General features: G+C 37.8%; 1 protein-coding gene across 1 annotated transcript in view; it reads right to left on the reverse strand.

Annotated features, from left to right (window-relative positions):
• Positions 1 to 25,288, reverse strand: part of SLC6A11 (solute carrier family 6 member 11) — a 135,534-nt gene that overhangs the window by 63,416 nt on the left and 46,830 nt on the right. The window contains exon 6 of the mRNA XM_058172879.1: positions 742 to 876. Within this exon, the coding sequence (XP_058028862.1) occupies positions 742 to 876 (135 nt within the window). The remainder of the gene's footprint in view (positions 1 to 741; positions 877 to 25,288) is intronic.

Genomic DNA, 25,288 nt, shown 5'->3' on the forward strand with positions numbered 1-25,288 from the left:
TCTCCCAAATCCCTCTCATTTGTGACTAAATCCGAAGCATCTTTCCTTTTTTTCAGTTTTGAAGTCAGAAGTGACTGGTCCTTTTGAGAACTTAATTTATCTACAAAGGCTTCAAAGACCTGCAAATAAGCAGACAGCGTTTGTACCTGAAAATCTACTGTACAGCAGGACAGATGAGTTTGTCGTTTCTAGAAAGGAACTTAAAATGACCAATGGTTTCTCCCATTTCTCCTGCAAGTGCAGCACACATGCTGATCTCTGCTGTAAAACTAAGCAATAAAACGCTCAGTAGGATCAAAAATGTTGATTTTTGAACGCCAAAGGAAAAAACAGGTCAGAGTGGTTTTGGAATGTTAGGATCCAAATCATCTCTGTTCACAAGCAATATCTCTTCATCAGTTTCATTCTTCTTATTGAATAATTTAAAATGCAAAGCCAGGCGTGAGTTTTATTTATGGTACAGACTTTATTGGTTTGCTACAGGTATCATTTTTACCATAGGCTGAGTTTGAGAGAAAGGTTATTCAGATTTTGTTACAAACTTGATTGTACATTGTGCAAAGTGTCTATGGCATAGATTATTCAGAAAAACTGAGTCCCCTGAGTCCCCCATGCTTTGCTTTCAGCATGTAGTGGAAAGTGTGGGTATTTATAGTTACGAATCTGATGAAAAACATAGGACAGACAAGGGCAAAAACAATGCACAAAAAACTTTATTAAGTTTTTGTTATAAGTTCCTACCTGTGGGTCAGAAAGACGAGATAGGTCAGGATATAAGTAGAATTTTATTCCTTCAGCAGCCCCAGGTAATGTTACTCCTCGAATCAGTAGAATCAACAACATGACGTATGGAAATGTAGCAGTTACATATACAACCTATAAAAAAAGAGTGAAAAACCAAAGAACACATCATTTTACCAATAATAATCACCTACTTTATGTCGCATAATATCCTTATGTTCATAAAACACTTCACAAGTGAATGTCTACAGCAGGATAAGACACTTGGCTATCTTGATATTTCTATCTTAAATTCTCCAGATTCCTTGCCTTTGTCCACCCTGGTTCTTCTGAGGGAAGCTGAGGTGCAAAATACCCGAAGGCAATGGTGTCTTAAGGGGAAGGGGAGGAAACAATGTCAGATTAATGAAATTAATGTTGTGATAAAGGTCCTACCACCTTTCTACATGGCATTGCATACAAAAGGGGTGGGATGCTGCTGCTTTAATCCTTTTGAGGAAAGTTTCTGATTCTTCAGAAGCAATTCTTTTAAACAGTCATGGCACAAAAAGCTCCAAAATTATCCCTAGATTATCCTGTCTTTTTCTGACAAATAGAAATGCAACAGAAGTCTCATTGTCACCAAATCAATAACAAAAGATCACATAATTTCACAGAACACAGATCCAAGAGTTCCACATCACCTCTAAATCAAAACTGGAATTAACACAGTGAATTTATGTAAAAAAAGAGTACAGATAATCCTCGCTTAGTGACCACTATTGGGGGTGGCTATTTCCATTGCTAAGTGATGCAATCACTAAGCAAAACATTGTATGAAGGTGATGGACTTACAATGTCACTTTTTCCACAGTTGTTAAGCAAACCACTGTTGTGTGCCACAGTTGTGACAATCATATGACTGCAACTTTTGTTTTTACCACCAGCTAAACCATTGATTCTGTTTGTCAGAAGCCAGTTATGAAATGTACAAGTGACAATAATTCAACCATGGGATTCTGCAATGATTGCAAATGCCCACTGGTTTCAAAGTGCCCAAATGTTATTCACATGGTTGTAAAGTTACTTTTTCAGCAACATTGCAACTTCAAATAGTCACAACAGTCATTAAGTGTGGTGGCACGTCAATTACCCCAGTACCTGGATGAAACTGTCTATCTAGACCCGTTCCAGTCCGGCTTCCGGCCCGGATACAGTACTGAGACGGCTTTGGTCGCGTTGGTGGATGATCTCTGGAGGGCCAGGGATAAGGGTTACTCCTCTGCCCTGGTCCTATTAGACCTCTCAGCGACTTTCGATACCATCGACCATGGTATCCTGCTGCGCCGGTTGGAGGGTTTGGGAGTGGGAGGCACCATTTATCGGTGGTTCTCCTCCTACCTCTCTGACCGGACACAGACGGTGTTGACAGGGGGGCAGAGATCGACCCCGAGGTGCCTCATGTGTGGCGTGCCGCAGGGATCGATTCTCTCGCCCCTCCTGTTCAACATCTATATGAAGCCGCTGGGTCATCAGTGGTTTTGGGGTGAGGTACCAACTGTACGCTGATGACACGCAGCTGTACTTTTCCACCCCAGGCCACCCCAACGAAGCTATCGAAGTACTGTCCCGGTGTTTGGAAGCCGTACGGGTCTGGATGGGGAGGAACAGGCTCAAGCTCAATCCCTCCAAGACGGAGTGGCTGTGGATGCCGGCACCCCAGTACAGTCAGCTGCAGATGCGGCTGTCTGTTGGGGGCGAGTCATTGGCCCCGATGGAAAGGGTGGGCAACTTGGGCATGCTCCTGGATGGGTGGTTGTCCTTTGAAGACCATTTGACGACCGTCTCCAGGAGAGCTTTTTATCAGGTTCGCCTGATCCGCCAGTTGCGTCCCTTCCTGGACCGGGATGCCCTATGCACGGTCACTCATGCTCTCGTTACCTCTCGCTTGGACTATTGCAATGCTCTCTACATGGGGCTCCCCTTGAAGAGCACCCGGAGACTCCAGTTAGTCCAGAATGCGGCTGCGCGGGTTATTGAGGGAGCAATTTGGAGCTCCCATGTAACACCTATCCTGCGCAGACTGCACTGGCTACCTGTTGTCTTCCGGGTGCGCTTCAAGGTATTGGTTACTACCTTTAAAGCGCTCCATGGCTTAGGACCGGGATACTTACGGGACCGTCTACTGCCCTCCTCTATCTCCCAACGACCGGTGCGTTCTCACAGAGAGGGACTCCTTAGGGTGCCGTCAGCCAAACAATGTCGACTGGCGGCCCCCAGGGGAAGGGCCTTCTCTGTGGGGGCTCCTACCCTGTGGAACGAACTTCCCCCTGGACTTCGACAATTATCTGACCTTAGGACCTTTCGCCGCAAACTTAAAACCTATTTATTCCGCCTTGCTGGACTGGCTTGATTTTTAAAAAATTGTAATTTGATTTTATGGGTTTTAAATGTCACTTTTACAGGGTGTTATTTTATTTTAAATTTGGCCATTTGAATAAGTTTTTTAAGGGTTGTTTTTAGTATTGTATGTATTGTTCCTTTTGTATTTTATTCTGGCTGTTCACCGCCCTGAGTCCTTCGGGAGAAGGGCGGTATACAAATTAAATTATTATTATTATTATTATTAAGTGAGGCCAACCTGTACTTAAAGGTTATTTCAGAGCTACGTATTTTTTGTGAAACAGACACTTCACACGTAGGAGAGTGACATTATGATATATCTAAATAATTACAGATTATAAATAATTACAGATTTACATCTTTTTCCAGTCTTGCACATCTGATTCGTAAGTTTTTTTCCCAATGCATACATAAAAACAGCCACGCTGCTTCCCCTTTTTCTAGTGGTACAGGTGACAGTATATGAACATCTAACCCAGTGCACAACATTTCTTTCAAAAATGTTGTAAGGCCTTGGTTTATTTGCACTGTTGTCTCTTAACTAATTTCAAACCAAACACTTAGAAGTTTTCAAATGTGGTTCATTGAGAGTTGCTGTTAGTTGTGATTTCCCTCATGCCCCCCCCCCCAAAAAACTTTGCTGTAGCAGCTCCTGCCCTCTGGAATGAGGTTTCTCCTAATATATGGATGATCCCCATTCTGCTGTTGTCTAAAAAAGCCATGCAGACTGGGTCTTCATCAAGGCCTTCAGTGAGGGAGAGTGATGTACCTCATTTCATCATATTTGCCATCTTGAATCTTTATATTTTAATTTTTATTGGCTTTATTACTATTATTCATTACCCAAACTTTTCTAGAGGAAGGTACTTCAATACATACACATCCAAGTTTTGAGGACTTTGATTATTTCTTGAAGCAGCTTTATTAGGTTCCAAGCTTCTAGGGCTGCTTTATGGCTTTATGAAGCAGATCTTTATGAAGTAAACTCACAAAGAAAGCATCTTACAGAATTGTATGCCCAGTCCTTATTGTTATTTTTCCTGCATACATCTCAATAAGCAGCAGGCACTGCCTATGCTTTTATTTTTAAAACTTTTCCACAACATGTCAAACCTCTCTGAATAAAATTAGAACAAAACAGTTTCTAATTACACTACATCCTGCTTTAATTGCTTCTAATTGCTCGATGTACAAATTTGCATATCAATGCTCAAAATAGTTCTTCCATTGCTATGTCACAGCAACATCCATGACTACATTAAGGAAATAAAGTAAATATGAAGACTTGCTGCGTCTGCTGGAACAGTTTAATTAAAAACTAATCTTCTGTGATCACAAATCACAGTGCGCAGCATGCAAAAGGAGCAGGTTTAACCTTGTGGCCCAGTTCAAAAGACAAGAATCAGAGTAACCATATGGTATACTTCCAGCTAGCTGAGAGAATAGGAGCACTTAGCATGGTGAATTTAGCTGCAAAAGTTAAAAATAGACTTCTTGTGTTCTCCTTACAATACAGGATGTCAGTTCAATCTTCACAGACTATATCACTGAAGCTTGAAAGCAAATTGAGTCCAGAACACAGAACCTACCATAAATTTCACTCCATTGCTTTGCTTATATCATGCCCATAAATCTTCTGGTATTCAAATAACATTCCTTTAACTTAGTCACTTACAATGTGATTTTGCATGTATCATATGTATGCAATTACAGACATAAAATACTGTTCCTAAGAAATGATAACAGAAACTCCCCATTTTTGGAGAGTTAAGCTCTTGTCGTGAATTATTATTTCAGATACTGAAATAAATTACATGACTCCAAATGGACAGAGCTAGAGGAACCTATGAATGCATTTCCCACTGCTTTTATCTTTTTTTTTTTTCTATTTCAAGTCTTTGTCACTGAAAAACTACTGTCACTTTCTTCTTTCATTAATGTTTCTGATCTGGGAATCAGTTCCTTGGTATGGCTCTTCTCCCATCTGCAGTAAAGATCTTTATCTGGTTACGTCCTGTCTGGAGACTTCTGCCAGGTCTATCCTCACAATGGGGTGAAGAGAGAAGCAGCAGGAGATGCCTGATTTACTGACCAGACAAGGAAGCATGATAAAAGGTATAAACAAAGAGGTCTCATGGAAATACTAAGATGGGATGTTTATGTTTAAGTGGCCACAAGCTCCTGGATGACATGAACTATATTTAGCTTTTTCTCTAAGGTGTATGACTTTCTAAGTGACACAAAAAGAAGAGATTGCTCCCTCTAATTAGAAGACTGACACATCATCTCCACACATTTAATTACTTTTGTTAGATAATAGCACCATTTGGGAATACAGCTGGATGGTACTTTTCAATAACTGCTTTTCAATAATATCTTCTTCTTTTTTTAATCACTAATCTGGAACGGCTATTTTCTTCAATTACAGGTTATTTCACATCACAGGGTAGCATAACCCTTGATACAATGATGTTTTTAAGTCAGCTTGTTGCACAGCCTGCCATTGAGATGAAATGACAGTATTAAAAAGGAGTGCAATTAGGAAAAAAAATCTCACCAAACATTCAACAGCTTTATCAAGCTACTGCTCCATATTTCTTCAGTTCCTGACTAAAGCAACCAAAACCAACTGTTCTAATTGTCTTTTGTTTTTCCCCCAACAAATGCCATCTAAAACAAAAGGAATTTGTTATATGGATGACTTTTCTCCTGGCAATGTTGTATTTCAAAGTTACTATATTTCTCAATGTAATTAAATTTCTCAAGATTATAAGAAATCAATTTTGAAATTTAAGAGAGTCACAGTTTCAGAATCCCCATCATAGTAGTAATGTTCTGATATACAACGTTTTCTTAACCTTTGTTAAAATCAGATGGATTTTTAAATCATGACAATTAATTATTTTGATTTTCTCATTCATTTTTTTAATAAAAATGTTTATTTTTTAGTATAATAATTCCATCTTCCATTAAACAGTGTGTTGTCTGGGTATAGATATCTTTGTGCAGTAATAATCAAAGTTTACAACAGTAAACTTACATTAACACTAATTCTCTGATTTTACAATACTAACATTGAACATAAATATATTCACTTCTCCCTCTTAACATATCTTCTAATAATAATATAATAGTAATAGTCATAATAATAATCATAGTATTTACATCTCTCTCTTAACATATTTTCTGTATTTCATTAATCATCTTTTATTTCCCGATTTGTAAGTTCCGTTTTTATTTTCTAACCATCGATAAAATAATTCCCATGTCATGTAGTATTCAGTTTGTTCTTTCTCCTTAATTGCAAGTGTTAATCTATTCATTTCTGCACATTCTAATATTTTTCTAATCACATTCTCATCTGTAGAGATCTCTTCACTTTTCCAGTTTTGTGCAAATATAATTCTAGCTGCAGTTATTACATGAATAATTAGATATGCGTTCTCCTTACTATAGGTTTCAGGTAAAATCCCCAACAGAAATATTTCTGGTTTTAAGTCAATGTGCTATTTTATCATCTTTTCCAGCCACATATGTATTTTTGTCCAGTATATTTTTGCTTCTATGCATGTCCACTACATATGATAATAAGATCCAGGTATCTGGTGGCATTTTCAACGTATCTTTAAACATCTTTGCCAATCTCACCGGCGCAAAGTGCGATCTATAGAATATCTTATACAAATTTTCTTTATATGCAGTTGACATTGTTAATTTATAGTTCCTGTCCCATAATTTTTACCATTTAACTAGTTCTATTGTGTAGCCAAAGTTCATCTTCAAATTTGATGCCCAGTAAGTAGCTGAAGGGTTTTTTTAATCAATCTTTCTTCTGTTCCTGTTAATATCTTATCTAATTCAGTCAATTCTTTATAGAAACCATATAATTTAATATCTTTCTCATACCCAGAATGTACCGGAACTTGTAAATACCATGCCATATCAATCCCTTGATCACTCAGTTCTTCCTTAGTTTTAAGCTCCCAATTTTCATTCAAAATATCTTTATATCTAACAATATATCCCATGTTAATAACGTTTGGGTGAATCGGTGCTTCTATCATTGAAAGCTAAACTGGTATCCTCAAGTAGTGTTGCTCTCTGATTTTCTCTCATACTAGCAGCAGTGCGTTCCTAATATAATGTCTTTGGAAGTAACCATGTATCTTACTTTTCCCATAGCACAAGAAAGCATGCCAACCCAATTGCAAATCATGTCCCTCCAAAGTCAATAGTCTTGTATGCCTCAATACAATCCATTCTTTCATCCATGTTAATACTGCGGCCTGATAGTACAACTCCCAGTTTGGTAATCCAAAGCTTCCTCTATGTCTTGAGTTCTGCAGCATTTTTAAACTGATTCTTGCTTTTTTCCCTTGCCAGATATATTTTAGTACTATTTTATTAAGTTCCTCAAAGTATTTTTCCCCAATTTATCAGAATAAGTATAATAATCTCGGCAGTATATTCATTTTAATTGTAGCTTCCTACCAGTGATAGTTGCAAATTTTTCAATTTTTCCAGGTCAACTTTAATTTGTTGCATCAGTTTATAATAATTATTTTCCACATCTTGCTGTCAGCTGAATCCCTAAATATTTTACTTTCTTAATAATCTGAATATCTGTTCTCTATATCTATAATGAGATTTTTCATATTATTAAAAATCTCAATGAACATTTATAGTAGATTAAATTCACTGTTTTCTCATATCAATTACTAAATCAGATATATTAACAGAAACATTACTTTTCAGACAAGTACTTTTCAAGCTGGATCTTCCTACTTATGGCAGGCTTCTGCTCAAATAGAGAAAAAAGAGATTGAAGCAAAAATAATTCTAGTTCATCCATAGAATAATCCTTCTGGGCCAACTACTAAAGAGAAGGTTGCAGACCATTGAAATGGTAAAGGTGACTAAAGGTCATGGTGAGAAAGGAATATCAATATGAAAAAAATGTGTAAAAGTCCTAAATAGATAATTAGTTATATTGCTTTCATGCATTATTACTCCTTTAAACTTTAATGTCACTTTTTTTTGTTTGCTTATCAAAATGATGTTTTTCAAAATTGCATATTGAAATAGGTAACATAAAAACAAAATAAATCTCCTCAATTCTTGGTGATCCAGAGATAGGTCTAATTAAGAAGAAAGATAAACACACAAATATACAAAACTACACACACACACACACACACACACACACACACACACAAACACACACTCTTTTACTAGCTAAGGTTAACAAAGCCTAGTTAAATTTAGCAGCCATTTGTGCAACAATGCCTACTGTTTTCCAAGCAATTTGGTACATCATATTTTTCCAAGCAATTTGGTACATCATATTGGTTTCTGTGCATCTTGAAACATCAATGAAGATTTTGGTAAAATAAATCAGAGTTTACTGTTTGGCTTCCACTCTTTGATTTCTTAATATCTAATAGTCATTCAAAACTTTTAAGATTAAGCTTATCATGATCAAGTGAACTAATCATGTTGAATGTTCTAAGTCATGGTAGCCTAGCATACAAATGATAGTATTTCTATCGCTTCACATATGTTTTGAATCAAGTTTGAAATACAAACTTTATTGGCATTAATAATGTTTATTTGATATCAACATACTCCCAATTTATTATCTGATTACTATTTCAAGCTGGTTTTAATAATCTTTAACATTTAATACAGAAACAATATTATAAACATTTAAAATAAAGGTTAGAGTAAATATTTATATTACACAGGGTTTCACATCTTCTGTTTGGTACATAAAACCATCTCACCCATAAGTATTTGGGTGGTAAATGCCAGTGCCAGAATATGATAGCATTAATAGCTGTGGGGTCCTTGGCACTCTCTGGCCTTGGTGGTTTTCTTGCGGACATTTCATTACCATACTAGGTAACATCAGTGCTTCTTACCTAGTCTATCAATGAAACACCTACAAGAAATCTACCAGAGTCAGAGAAAAACCAAAGATTCCAAAGTTCAGCTATAAATGTTCACTTCTTTCAGTAGTATTAAGTACTTTTGAAACTATACATGCAGCTGCTATTGTACACATACATTAATGCTAATAAAAATGTATTTCCGTTAAAATTGAAACAGTAGTTATAGAAGTACTAGACTTCGATTCTTAATTTTTTTAGACCTTCAAGTCATTCCTGCTGACTGCCGAGATAAGCCCCTGCAGTTTTATTGACAAGATTGTTTGGAAGTGGTTTCCCAATGCATGTTTCCTAGGGTTGAGAGACAGTAAGTGGCTTAAGGTCACCTACTTGGCTTTGTTAGTAAAACAAGGCTAGTTTCCAGATTGGTACCTTAACCACTACATCAAACTGGCTCTCTTCTTAACATTGGCTCTTTTTAATGTTTCTCGTTGTGATCACACACTTAGAACTTAGAATAACTTTATTGTAACTTTGAATGTACAGTAATTGGCATACATTACAATGAAAATTTGTTGCATTACAGCTCTCAGACGGTCTCCACCTCCATTATACACTACTTGACTAAATAACATAAATAAATAAATAATAAATACAAAATTATGCATATACCCACATATATTATATGACACGGAGAAACATCAATGGTAATGCATAGTTTCCAATATAGGAGTGGTGGTGGTAGAATGAACACACTAGATAAATTGATTTTAACACATTGTGCTTACCACAATTAAATTTATGTTATAAGCTTTGTAGGTTTGTTTGTTTTTAAATTCCACTTGGAAAGTTACATTAGGCAGTAAGCAGTGATAAGCGTGGCATTTTGATCTACACCAGGGCTGTCAAAGTCCGCCGGCCAGATGCATCACATGCTGGCCACACCCACGCCCGGTTTAGCAAAGGGGAAAAAAGTCCTGATATGTCACATGATGCCATGACTATATGAGTTAATACCTCTGATTTATACAATTCTTTTGATTACTATGAAATTTTACTTTTGGTGAAATTGAGTGGCATTGCTATATTAAGAACAGAAACTCTTTATCAGATATAGCAAAATAGAATGATTTCTATTTGTCGATACCTCCATTTTCAGACCGGGAATGACATTAAGCATAGGAGCCATAGGTTTGTCACACACAAAAAAGCATGTGCCGTGACAGTATAATGACAACTCCTTTCCTTTCATATATTTGTGTGGTTTAACAAATCATGTACAAAAAGAACACTATATGGTACGTTTAATTATTTGTCCCTGTCTTACTCTCCCATTGATTCCCATGGTTTGAGAATATCAAACTATCCATTGTTAAAGTCCTTATTATAATTTCAGTTTGAAGCTTCCATTTAGATTTTCTTTGTTGCATGCCAAAAATCATCCAGCTTTCTCTAATCTGCATATAATTAGCACGTTGATCAGCATGCTCTAAGTGCCTGCAAAAATGTTCACTGCAACTTGTTCAAATACTCACATGTAATTATGTTTATATGAAAGGATACAATGAAGGTTGAAAGTAGATTATTAGTAAATAGGCAGTCATATGTTAAAATGACATGCTATTTTCTGTTCTTCTTTTACTTATATATCATGTGTTAATTTATTTCATTATTGTCCATTATTTTCATTATATTATAGAAAACAGGAAGACCAGATCTCTGGATAATTGAAATCACTGCTTGCTTTACACAAAGGGGGAAATTCCAGCTAAATGGAAATAGATGGAAATTCGTATGACCACAATTTACACTGTGTTTATCCCAAGCACACAGATTCACACATAAACACATATAAAGCAGGAATGACTCAGAGTTTCCCTATGCCTGAATTTTTATAACTAAACAAATACCAGCAGAAATTTTAGGTTAAAACTGCATTTCTTTTCATGTCTATTAGACTGAACCCTAATTAGTTTATACAGTGGATTGTCAATTTAAATAAGCTATTTGAAACAAAGAACCAAGGTGGGGTTGATGGGGTATATGTGTGTGTGGAAATAAAAGTTACTATGTATTATTGCAATTCAGTGCAGATTGCACTTGACTGCAAAAGTGTTCTAGACTTGCACAACGATTTCCACTGTTAGCAGGTGAGAGATATCCTTAAGCTTTCAGCAGTGAGTTAAGAGAGAGAGGGAGAAGGAGAATTATTTTCAGTATTTTAAAACTTTAGACAGAGAAGGCTGGAAAGCCTAAAACTCTGCATGCATCTCATGAACGTTCTACTTTCCTTCTCTGAATACAGAGATCAATCTTGGGCTGCATGTTAAAGCCTCACTATGAAGGACCATTCTCCTCTCTTACTTCAACCCAAAACAAAAGACACTTCAGGAGATATAATCATTGCTGCCTAGTTCCTTTTCCTAAAGCCTTACAATGGCCCTCAGTTCCTTTTTCTTTTTTTTTTCCTCCCGCACATCTTTCTCTTTTATTTTCTTCAGCTGTCCCTTTTTCACTTTTCTTTATGCCTCATTGAATCCATTAGAGGCTTTATATAGTCCACTATTGAAAAAAATAAATTTTCTGTGTGGAACCACTGACTGAGTCTTAACTGCTGGCAACAGGAGCTTAACTCCTTCTGATGGGACTACTGCAGCAACAGAAGATAAAAGTTACACAGGCATGTTTCTTAAATGTTATGAGAATGTGCAGATGTTAGGTTTTATCAACCCCATATGGTGTCAATTTTCTAGTTCTTTACTCTTTTTTAAATGGGAAAAATAAGAAGCAACTGGCAAATCTGTAGTCCGGCTGTAGTTCCAAATGCCTTCACCGCCCACTTTTCGCAATTCCTTCTCAATGCATTTCCCAATTGCATTCATTATTGCTAGTCTAAAGATTTCAGTCAAGCTATTAATATCTTATGGCTAGCCAATCTCTCCAGAAATTAACATCTTATTTTAACCAAGGCTAACATTCAGACGTTCTTCCTAGCAAGAGATGGTCTGCAAATAACAATATGCTATTAAATAAATAATGTAAATCTATAGGGACATACAGTATGTTATAATTTGTTTATCAGCTTTTAAAGTGCTATTTATTTTTAAGGTGCTATTTATTATGTAAATTAGAAAGACTAGCTGATTTTTCAAACTTTAAAATAATCCACCAATAATATTCATGTTTGCATATCATACTGATCATATTAATCATCCTTCCATCCATTATCCTTCTAAAGGGATAATGTTACTTAAGAAACTTAAGAAAATAATAAAGTCTTATAGAAACTTTTTTGGGATCTATCTATCTTAGTCTCTTTTCTTCCATTTTTTAAACTTTCTATAAAAAGGTAAAGGTTCCCTTTGCACATATGTGCTAGTCGTTCCCGACTCTAGGGGGCAGTCATCTCCATTTCAAAGCCGAAGAGCCAGCACTGTCCGAAGACGTCTCTGTGGTCATGTGGCTGGCATGACTAAACACCATGGAACGCTGTTACCTTCCCACCAAAAGTGGTCCCTATTTTTCTACTTGCATTTTTTATGTGCTTTCAAACTGCTAGTTTGGCAGAAGCTGGGACAAGTAAAGGGAGCTCACCCTGTTACGTGGCACTAGGTATTCGAACCGCTGAACTGTCAACCTTTCGATCGACAAGCTCGGCGTCATAACCATTGAGCCACCGCATCCCTGATTACTTTCTATAGAAGAAGTCAATAATTGATGAAGCAATAAATATCTTCCAACATGTTAAAAACAAGAAAAAAGTCAAGGAAACAATTGGTCCATTGCTGGGAGAAAGTGGCAAGAAGATGACAAGCAACAGGGAGAAAGCAGATCTACTTAACTCATTTTTTGCATCTGTCTTTACACAAAAGGAAAAAACAATCCAACCTATCAAAAACAGCACCACAAAAAACAGATTAGGAACACAAGTTAAAATAGGAAAAAAAATGGTAAGTGAACACCTGTCTACCCTGGACGAGTTCAAATCACCAGGACCGGATAGATTACACCCCAAAGTTCTGAAGGAACTGGCAGACGAGATCTCAGAACCACTGAACTATATCTTTCGAAGATCCTGGAGCACAGGGGAGCTGCCAGAGGACTGGAAAAGAGCTAATGTAGTTCCCATCTTCAAAAAAGGGGGGAAAAAACAGATCTAGGAAACCACAGACCTATCAGCCTGACCTCAATATCAGGAAAGATTCTGGAAAAGATAATCAAGCAACGAATCACCAAACACCTAGAAGCAAACAAAGTAATAACCAAAAGCCAACATGGGTTTGTCAAAAACAGATCATGCCAGACTAATCTTATTGCATTCTTTGACAAAGTGACAAAATTAGTAGACCAGAGGAATGCTGTCGATATAATTTACTTGGACTTCAGTAAAGCATTTGATAAAGTAGACCATAACCTACTACTAGATAAAGTAGAAAAATGTGGGTTAGACAGCACCACCACCAGATGGATTCGTAACTGGCTGACCAACTGCACTCAACGTGTAGTCCTCAATGGAACTACATCCACATGGAGGGAAGTATGCAGTGGAGTACCCCAAGGCTCTGTTTTAGGCCCAGTACTCTTCAACATCTTCATCAATGACTTGGACGAGGGGATAGATGGGGAACTCATCAAATTTGCAGATGACACCAAGCTGGCAGGAATAGCCAACACTCCAGAAGATAGGCTCAAGTTACAGAAAGATCTTGACAGACTTGAACATTGGGCGCTATCTAACAAAATGAAATTCAACAGTGAAAAAAGTAAGGTTCTACATTTAGGCCAAAAAAACAAAATGCACAGGTACCGTATATGTGGTACCTTGCTCAATAGTAGTACCTGTGAGAGGGACCTTGGAGTCCTAGTGGACAACCATTTAGATATGAGCCAACAGTGTGCAGCAACTGCTAAAAAAGCCAACACAGTTCTGGGCTGCATAACCATAGGGATAGAATCAAGATCACGTGAAGTGTTAATACCATTTTATAATGCCTTGGTAATGCCACACTTGGAATACTGCATTCAGTTTTAGTCACCGCGATGTAAAAAAGATGCTCAGACTCTAGAAAGAGTGCAGAGAAGAGCAACAAAGATGATTATGGGACTGGAGACTAAAATATATGAAGAATGGTTGCAGGAACTCGGTATGTCTAGTTTAATAAAAAGAAGGACTAGGGGAGACATGATAGCAGTGTTCCTATATCTCAGGGGTTGCCACAAAGAAGAGGGAGTCGGGCTGTTCTCCAAAGCACCTGAGGGTAGAACAAGAAGCAATGGGTGGAAACTGATCAAGGAAAGAAGCAACTTAGAACTAAGGAGAAATTTCCTGACAGTTAGAACAATTAATTAGTGGAACGACTTGCCTGCAGAAGTTGTGAATGCTCCAGCACTGGAAATTTTTAAGAAAATGTTGGATAACTATCTGTCTGAGATGGTGTAGGGTTTCCTGCTTGGGCAGGGGGTTGGACTAGAAGGCCTCCAAGGTCCCTTCCAACTCTGTTGTTGTTGTTGTTGTTGTTGTTGTTGTTGTTGTTGTTGTTATTGTTATTGTTATTGTTATTATCTTGCAAATTTGAATGTGCTTCCCCATTCCTTCCTTTAACTATGAGAATTAGCATTAGAGAGTGTCTTCCCTGTGACATTTTTTTCAGATTACATTTCTGCTCCAGATTCAGATACAGATTTTGTCTGACTGTTATCTCACTAGTGGTTTTCCCTCAAGGCTATTTCCTCATCCCACTGCACTGTTCTTGGAATATTCGATAAATAATCTTCAATTCTATATTTGTGCAAAATATTCCCTAATTCAAACCTGTACAATTTTTCATAGTTGTTTCTATAAATCTTGAATGTACAGTAAACTTTCTTTGTCACATTCACCCTTAATGATCTCTGAAAAGGAATAATCCATCCTGCACATTCTCTGACTAGCATAAAGACACACTGTATTTTCCAAATTTTCTTCTTTATTATCTCTTTTGTTGTTTCAGTCAAAGCTCCACCTAATACATTCCTAGGTACACTAAACAAACTGATTCCTATTAATCATTGCATTAACTTTTGCAATCTTTGCTTTTACATAGGGGGACAGCAATGACATCCTTCCAATTATGAGGTACAGATGTGGTCTTCACACAAAGGTTAAACAAGGCAGACAGTCACTCCATAAACAAATTTGATCCACATTTTAACGTTTCTCCTGTTACATAACCACACCTGCAGCATTCAACTTTTTAACATTCTTCCTTTTTAGCCACTAATTCTTAAATACCAACATTTATTGCATTTGTTTTAATTCCAGGTTTTAGAGTTGGTTGGGTGGCTAGTATAGAAACCCATATAAATCAATTAATAATAAACAAATGGAGGGAGAGGATGCCCACAGAGAACTGAATGGAGCATTGGAGGATCTGGCCCCTGGAAGCTCCATTTCGGCCTGCAATTGGCAGGAGGAGGGCCAAGGAAGGCCGAACGGAGCATCAGTGGGTCAAGGTTGGAGAGGAGATTTCTTGCTAGAGCTTCACAAGGTAAGTGACCTGGTGTGGCAGGTTGGGGAGGAAGCAATTTCGGGAGCATGAAGTATTTCAGTGGGTCAGAGAGGCCTTGGATGGTCTTGGGCTGGTGGCCTGTTTCATCGGTAGTCCCCCCCCCAATGTCCTTCCCCACCCTGAAATACCTCATATGCACTTAATGACCTTCACATTCAATTAGCAAATGTGTGGGCGAACGGAGGGAGTGACCTTGTTCAAGATACGAGATTCACTCCCACAAATCCTTGGGTTACAAATGGAATGGGTAGGCTCCATTACATTCGTAACTTGAGGACTACCTGTATAACAGTCATCCTAATACAAATGTCTAAAATGTTCCTTCCAGACATTCTTCTTTTCAGTTTCATCTGTAATAAATGCATTGCTTTTATTTTACGTTTTATTCACTCCTCTGGAGGATTCTTGTTTATCCCTCTTCCTAAGCAAACAAAATAATTTTTATTTCCATCAAAATCACTCTGCATTTACTCTGTCCCTTATAATATGTATAGCATTGTTCTTACTATCTGACTATACTCTCTGTTTGTAATTATTCATGTCTATGTTATTAACTATTATGTCACTTACATAACAACTTTTCCCAAATCTTATTTTTTGCAACAATCATTCCCTTGAATGTATTTAAGAATAGACTGGACAGCCATTTACCTGGAATAGTATGAGATCTCCTGCTTGAGCCAGGGGTTGGACTAGAAGATCTTCAACTCTGTCATTCTGTAATTCTGTATTTCTCACATGTGCCTCATTTGTTTTATAATTCTATCAAGAATCATTTCCCAGACATCTCTTTAAAAAACTCCACACACTTCAGTGACACTGTAACATATTTCCTTTCTACTACATCCTCTTTCCTAGGAGCCACTTTCCATATACTTCATTGAGCGATTATCTTCTGATAGCTTTATAAATATGGCTCATACTTTGTTCTACCATTGTTCTATTCTTAACTTTTATTTCTATCATTTTTTTTCTTTTCTTCCATGTCCATTTTTCCTAATTTCCCTTGTGACATTACAAAAAAAAAATGGTCTCTCCCGCAACCAGAGCTGATCATCAGTCTTGTACACAACACAAATTCTCACAATCTTTCATAGTAAATAGCAGCATTCAGAGACAGTCGCCACTTTTATCACTCAGACAAAAGCAATGGCATGATGTTACTCTTCAAACTTCACCCATCTGTGATATGCATGCCATACTATTCTTGTTGTGGAGAAAATAGGATCGAATAACAATAATTGCATAGAATGGTACAGGAAACAAAACATGGATATCAAAAAATCTAAAAACACAAATGGAATGTTGGCAAAGAAATTTATTTATTATTTATTTATTTTTATTTTATTTATTTATTTTATTAGATTTTTATACCGCCCTTCTCCCGAAGGACTCATGATCAATTTGATTTAAAAGGATTTATGATCAATTTGAGAGAAAACTGGATAAAGATAAAACCTGACAATGACTTACAAATGGGGCATTAAAAAAGAAACTGAAGGCTTGATTTGAGCGCAAGCTATTTGAATTAATACAATCAAGGCCAGAACTGAAAAATCATTAAATGATTCAAAGTGCGGATTATGCAAAAAAAGCAGAAGCAGTAAATCATATACTCAGCTAGTTCAAGAAGATTGAACAAACTGATTATAAACAACAACATAGTCACCTAAATGATTCCCTGAAGCATCTGTAAAAGTGATCATGTATTAGTAACGAAAAATCAGTGAGAACAGAGAGTTGAAAATGAGAGAGGCTAAAATATTGTGGGATTTCTGAAAACAGACAGATAATGCACTGGCTCATGACACACCAGATATAACTGTGTTTGAAAAGAAGAAATTGTGGATAATTAATATGACAATGTCAGGGGATAGTACAGTATCAAAAAAAACAACATATTCCTGGTGGTTAGTAAGGCTCAACAGAGACTTCATTTCCTTAGATTTCTGTAGAAAAATCAGGTGGAACAATGGCTGATGACTTCTTTCTATCGGTCCAAGATAGAAAGTGTCCTCACATACTGTATAACAGTATAGTACACTTGTTTAACAGCCGTGGACAGGAAGGAACTACAGAGAATGATTAATTCAGCACAAGAAACCATTGGTTGCTCCCTAACACCACTGGATGACATCGCCAGGTCTCGCTGTTTCATCAGAATAAGGAAGATACTTAGGGATGAGTCACACGCTGGCCAGTGTCTCTTTTCACTTTTACCACTAGGCAGAAGAAACAGAAATATAGCCAACCGGACAAACAGATTTAAAAACAGCTTTTACCCATAGGCTGTCAGATTCCTAAACACAATATAGCACCACAAACAGATTAATATGACAAATTTCACTGGTGCCAGTGTAGTGTGCAATATGTATATACCATGATATAAGATCATATACCAGAGTAATATACATGTTGCACAGAATATGATGTACATATGGAAACATATGACTAGTTTTTTTCCTACTTGTATAAGGATTATTCTTTATATTATTCATGCTGTCTTGCATTTTTGTATGGACTGCACCAGTAGAGGCTAAACCAATCTCATTGTGTACATGACGTAAAATGACAATAAAGCCTTTGAACTGAATTGAATAAAATAGAAAACAAAGAATTGGAAAACATCTGAAGTATCAAAAGCTAAAAATCAAAGTTGAAAGATTGTGATATAAGTTGGCCATGGTGGTCCCAGTGGTTCTCAACATACTGGGTGCCATATCAAAATATATTGGACAGCAGTTAGAAAATCTGGTCATTGACAAAATTTCTATCAGTCAATTAACAAAAGACCACATTGCTTGGATCCTACACATCAGTGGTGAAATCCAATTTTTTTTACTACCGGTTCTGTGAGCATGGTGTGACTTGGTGGGTGTGGCTTGGTGGGCATGGCAGGGGAAGGATACTGCAAAATCTCCATTCCCACCCCACTCCGGGGCCAGCCAGAGGTGGTATTTGCCGATTCTCCGAATTACTCAAAATTTCTGCTACCGATTCTCTGAACTGCCCAAAATTTCCGCTACCGGTTCCCCAGAACCTGCTGGATTTCACCCCTGCTACACATGTATACTATGCTGATACATTACAACATCTTAGGTTCTTGGGAAGAATTTAATGTGTATGAAGACCAGCTTCAGTCAAAGAACTGGCAACTGTGAGCTCATATTTTGCGTACATAATAATAACTATTATTATTTATAAAGATAAAATCTACAAAGCTTTTTAATTCAGTACGGTACAGTGCAGATATGTTAATACTAATAAAATACATCATTCCAAATAGGTTCACCGAGAATTAATCTTCTTTTTGGATTTCCTTCCACGTAAGTGAACATTAATATGACTTTATCATTCTTACTAATTTTCCATTTAACATAAGCACAAATACATGCATTCCAGTGTATAATAAAAGGATTAAATCCTGTTGATTTTAAGCAATGCAAAATTATTAACTATAGTGTATTCTGGACTTCACCAAATATAGAACTGTCTCTTTAAGAGATGGGGGAGAGAGAGAATACACACTCACTGCATTCTTATAATGTATACCCATACATACACAAACCACTAACATGCATCAGTTTTAAACCTATTTAAATATCAAGACTTTCTCAAAAACATAATAGGAATTGTGATTATATGATACTACTGGTGTCCCTAAGGGGGAAAGATGCCCATAATTTAGACAAAATCCTTTTTGTAACAGTTGATGTCCTCATTCACTGTCAAAGTGACCTCAGGACATGTTTTTCTGCTCTACTTCTGAAGTACACTTTTTGACTGTGTTGGCAAGAGCAGCTAGATTCTGGGATGCAAAGACAATAGGCTCAAACTGGTGCAAATGCTGAAGAGGTTTTATTGAATAAAAATTAGAAGGGTTACAGAGGAAAAAGAAAGTATACCAGACTATAACTTTTCTGCCTGTCAGGAACTCCCTAAATGACAGTGGATGGACATGTGTGTGTGTGTGTGTGTGTGTGTGTGTACAGGCACATGCACGCACGCACACACATGATGCTGCTGGCTGCTACAGGCTGCTGCACAGGAGGTTCTAGGTTTTCAGATCTAACCTGAGATTCAAGGTATCTTGGAGCTTTTGTTACCTTTATATAAATATTCAAGGCAGTGGTGGGTTAATACCAGTTCATCCCGGATTGGGCGAACCGGTAGTGGCGGTGACAGGAGGCTCAGCCCACCCACCAGGACACTTCCGTGCATATGCAGAAGCTTCTGTGAATGCACAGAAATGTCACACATGTGAGCACATGCACGTCCATGAGCGAACCGGTAGCGACGGGTTTTGAAATCCGCCCCTGATTCAAGGGACAGGAAGTACATACTTAATGGCATAAATTATTAATGGTCAAAATTCTAAAGACATTTTCACACAAGACATCGCTCCTAGCATGCTATTGCACAGTCTCCCTTCTGCAGGTACCACTTAGAGAGTTCATGTTGTTCACTTAATTGTTACAATATAGATTTTTAAAAAGCTATATTGCTTTTGCTTTTGTCAGATCAAAAACGATTAGATATGAAATGCAACAGCTTGCTTAAACAACAATTTCTGAGTGTGGATATATTTTACCTCTGCAAAGAGAGGAGAAAGTGAAAGACACCACTGTCGCTTTTTACCATTTCTTCCAAAATATAATGATACTACATCCAGATTATGTCAAAGTAAACAATCCCATTTGGGACAGCATGCTTCAGTTTGTTGCAGGCTAACCACAACAATCCACTGGCTACTTTGCCTTCAACGGAGTCAGGGCCTATCATTCATTCTAATAGCTTCTGCACTTTCCTTTAATCATCCATACTGAAATTGCACAGTGGCTATACTTTTGTCTGGTATGTAGAAGATTTCCAGCCACTTTCCAGGTTAATAGAAAAATGGTAAAATGTTACATTCCCAGACTTATTTAAGTAAAAAAACAACCACCAAATATCAGGAAGGGATGAATAGCTTGCTCAAGAAAATTAAAAATAGCAACAAAAAAAAATTCTGCTGGGCTTCAAACTAGCAACCTACTAAATGCTAAGCAAAGCTCAAATGTGTGTGTATAAGTACACTTGAGTGTGCACCCACGTGTGAATGCATCCACAAAAATAAGATATGTCCAGAAAGCCTGCAGAAAGGATGGGAAACAATCAGCAACTTTTTTTGATAGAAAATATGAGAGGACACATATATAGGGAAATAGAATCAAGATCATGCAAAACGTTAACACTTTATAATGCCTTGGTAAGACTAGACTTGAAATACTGCATCCAGTTTTGGTTGCCATTATGTAAAAAAGAAGTTGAGACTCTAGAAACAGTAAAGAGAGGAGCAACAAAGATGATTAGGGTTCTGGAGGCTAAACATATAAAGAACAGTTGCTGGAATTGAGTATGTCTACTTTAATGAAAAGAAGGACTAGGGGTGACATGATAGTAGTGTTCCAATATCTCAGGGGCTGTCAGAAAGAAGAGGGAGTCAATCTATTCTCCAAATCACCTGAGGATAGAACAAGAAGCAATGGGTGGAAATTAATCAAGGAGAGAAGCAACCTAGAACTAAGGAGAAATTTTCTGACAGTTAGAACAATTAATCACTGGAACAACTTGCCTCCAGAAGTTGTGAATGCTCCAATTTTTTTTAAGAAAAGACTGGATAACCATTTGTCTGAAGTGGTATAGGGTTTCCTGCCTGAGCAGGGAGTTGGACTAGAAGACCTCCAAGGTCCCTTCCAACTCTGTTATTCTGTCCAAAGGAGACCAGCTGGTGTGCAGACCAAGCGTTTGGATATGATATAAGCTGATATGAACACATATAAACAGGATAGCACATTAAATGTGATTATATGCCCTAAAATAGTAAATGATGAATAAGATTTTACCAGTCTTAAAACTGCCTCCTGAATTTGATTTAATGATCAGGGTTTACTGAAAATCATTGAAATTATCTTCTTGTAAAAAACGACCGTATATGCTCCAGAACTTGAGTCAGCCTAATTTATATATCATGAAAGTATTCATTTACAGATATGAACAAAATGTGCAACTTTATTTTTTAAAACCTTATCTGAGAAAGGAAAAGACTGAACTGAAATTAATTAGGAATGTGTTATCACTGTAGAATGCAAAAGCATGGCTTGGTTTGATGCTTGTTTGTAGAATAAGCATCATTCAGACATAATGCTAAACCAGGATACTATGGGTCAATTTTACCATTATACTAAGCAAGAGGCAAACAAATGTGATGCAAGTAGCAGGCACACAGGTATGAAATATAAAATTAGGACTTCGCTAAATCATAGCTAAAACAAATCATGGTTTCACATAAATAAATAATATGTAAACAGTGCCAACAGATTAATGAGCAGCCAAGTAGAATCGTGAATACCAGGCTATAAATTTGCACATGTGATTAATCAAATTATCACCTTAAGTGTTAATGCTTTTCTTCAGCATGGTCTTCCTGGCCACACTCTTGTAAGCAGGCTTGAGAAAGAATAGCTGAAGCAGGGCCTAAGCAGGAAGATTAAGAACTTCCTTACTTTAATAGTAAAATGAGCGATTATTTTTCTTCTTCCTATAACTGTCGAAATGAAACTGCAAGTCCTTAAAGATACATATCTATATTAAAAAAACCATTAAAATGCATGGGACCCACTTAGCTTTTTAGCTGCAGCATGCCAGATAATAGCAATCTGATTTCTTAATAGGAATCTAATTTCTAATTAGAATTCCTCTAATTCCCTGAGCCTACGGAATTTGAAGTCCACTATATATGTTAAGGAAAGCTTTTTATAAAAAGAACAACAGCTACAAAAATTATTGGTGACAAAGTTGTCTTTTAGAACAGCTCAGGGGTGAAATCTACTTACCTTCCTTACTGGTTCGGAAGTGCACGCACCGCACCCGCATGCTCACTTCGTTTGTGCGTGTGTGTCACATGTTCATGCAGATCTTCTGCACATGCGCAAAACATGCACATAAGGTAAAAAACACAATGACACCTGGGTGGGTGGGCGGAGCTTTGCTCCACCATCACTACCGGATCGCCGAACTACTGGTCATGATCGCTATCAGATCACGCGATCCAGTTCAGGAGCATTTTACCCCTGGAACAGCTTCTATTAAACTGTTTGCTGAACATCCACTTAGAATTCTTTAAATGGGCACTGAATCTCAAAGATACTGCATTAAAATCAAAAGCTGTCAATGATTAATATCCAAGCAACACTTTCTTTATAAAAATGGAAATTATGAAGGTAAATCATTGTAACTGGAAGATTAAAACATGAATATTTCATAAGGATACATTTTCTTCCGCTTTTTGTTCATGCTACTTTAATTAAGGCCCTTTAGCAATTAAAAGTTAAAACAGTGTTTTTCGAATTTGGCAACTTTAAGGTGTGTGGACTTCAACTCCCATGATTTCCTAGCTAGGTTATCTGGGTTGGCATTTAGGAAATCCCTCAAAACATGCTTCTTCCAACACGCTTAGGGATGCCAGGGAAACAGGGAGCCCATGAGACAGTTACCCTATATGCAAGATGCAGATCCATTATGCCGCAACCTTATTTATATTTATGATTAAACTATTTAAATTGTTGCTTTGTTTGTTTTAATGCACACTTGCCCAGAGTCACATCTGTGAAATGGGCGGTTTTATAAATTAAATGTGCAATGAAACTAGAAACTGATAGGAAAAAACTACAGAGTCAGGTTGCAGGTACCTGTTCTGTCCCCCCCACCTCAGTCCAGGAAACACGTGAACTGACTCAATTAGCCAGCAGTTTAGTCCATGGCAGCTATCAGCTCTGGCAGCAGACCAGCGCCGGTGTCACAGAAGCTCGTTACCGGAGGCTCACCTCTACAAAACCTAGCCAATTTCTCACCAAACAACTACAGCCCTATTCAGAATCCATCACCTCACACGTAAAAAACTCATTCCAGTTCATAGCGATCATAAAGAAACAAAACTTACAGCCCAGCGACCTACTCATGAGCTTTGATGTCATATCCCTCTTCACCCAAGTGCCAATCAAAGAAGCCTTGACAGCTATCCAAAACAAATATAACCCCCCCCCCCAAGCACATCCTAGATCTGACCAACCACTGCCTATCCAACACATACTTCATCTATAACGGACCAAAATACAAACAAATAGAAGGAGCACCCATGGGATCACCCCTCTCACCTGTCATTGCCAACCTCTACATGGAACACTTTGAAACCCAAGCACTAGAAAAATCTGATCACAAACGCAAACTCTGGCTCAGATATGTAGGCGACACCTTCATAATGTGGCCAGACGGGAAAGAAAAACTTAACAACTTCCTCACACACCTCAATAGCCTACACCCCAAAATACAGTTCACCATGGAAACAGAAGCTAACAACCAACTTCCCTTCCTGGATGTCTTAGTCTACAGGAAACCCAATGGCTCCCTAGGACACACCATCTACCAGAAGAAAACACACACAAACCGCTATCTGCATGCACTCTCATATCACCACCCAGCACAGATCAACTCTGTAGCCAAGACACTCATCTCCAGAACAAAATGCTTAGCTGATGAACAACACCTAAAAACCGAACTACACACTCTCACTAACGTACTAACATCCAATGGATTCCAAAGAAATAAGATTACCAACCTAATCCAAAAAGAAACCCCCACTAAAATCCAAGACAGAGAACAAGAAAACGGCACATCCCTCCTCCCATATATAAAAGGCACCACAGACAGAATCAGCAAGATCCTCCACAAACACAACATCAAGACAGCATTCTGCACAAACCGAAAAATATCCACCATCCTAAGAAACCCCAAAGACAAAATTGAGTTAGAAAATCAAGGAGTATATGAAATCCCATGCACCGCATGCCCCACCACATACATCAGACAAACCAACAGAAGAATAAGTGCACGCATTGAAGAACACAAGAACTCAGTCAAAAAAGAGGAACCAACTTCTTCCCTGGTCCAACACCTTAAAGCCACAGGACATGATATTGATTTAAAAAGACCAGAACTATCGCCAAAATTGAACAACTTTAACAACAGAATAATCAGAGAAGCCATCGAGATAGAAAAATGCCCACACAGCATGAATAAACGAGATGATACCTCCCGCCTACCAGCCATTTGGAAACCCGCCCTTATTGACAAATGAGTCCCTAACACGAGGAATGACACCAGACCCACACTCACGAGGGCCACACAGGATGTCACCACCACACATCCACCCAGAAAGCAGACTCAAACACACACCGATGATGAAGTAAAACCAAGGACCAGAAGCCAGACCGCAGCTGCAAAATTAGCCATTTCAAATGCCTCCAATCCATACATGCAGCAGACTGACACCCACCATGAAGATGTAGCACGACCACGACCACGAAGCCAAATCCCCCTGCAACTCAGACTAATCTGAGCGAACCAAGCCCCCACCCAAACAGGACACACCTCCAGCCAATCAGAGCACAAAAAAACCCCATCCAATCAGAGCACAGTCAAGCTGTCTGTGGCTCAGGCTGCTAAGACAGTCTGTTATTAACACAGCTGCCTGCAATTACTGCAGGTTCTATTCCCACCAGGCCCAAGGTTGACTCAGCCTTCCATCCTTTATAAGGTAGGTAAAATGAGGACCCAGATTGTTGGGGGCAATAAGTTGACTTTGTATATAAATATACAAACAGGATGAAGACTATTGCTAACATAGTGTAA

The sequence above is a fragment of the Ahaetulla prasina genome, chromosome 2, assembly GCF_028640845.1.
Source record: "Ahaetulla prasina isolate Xishuangbanna chromosome 2, ASM2864084v1, whole genome shotgun sequence".
NCBI classification, from domain to species: domain Eukaryota; kingdom Metazoa; phylum Chordata; class Lepidosauria; order Squamata; family Colubridae; genus Ahaetulla; species Ahaetulla prasina.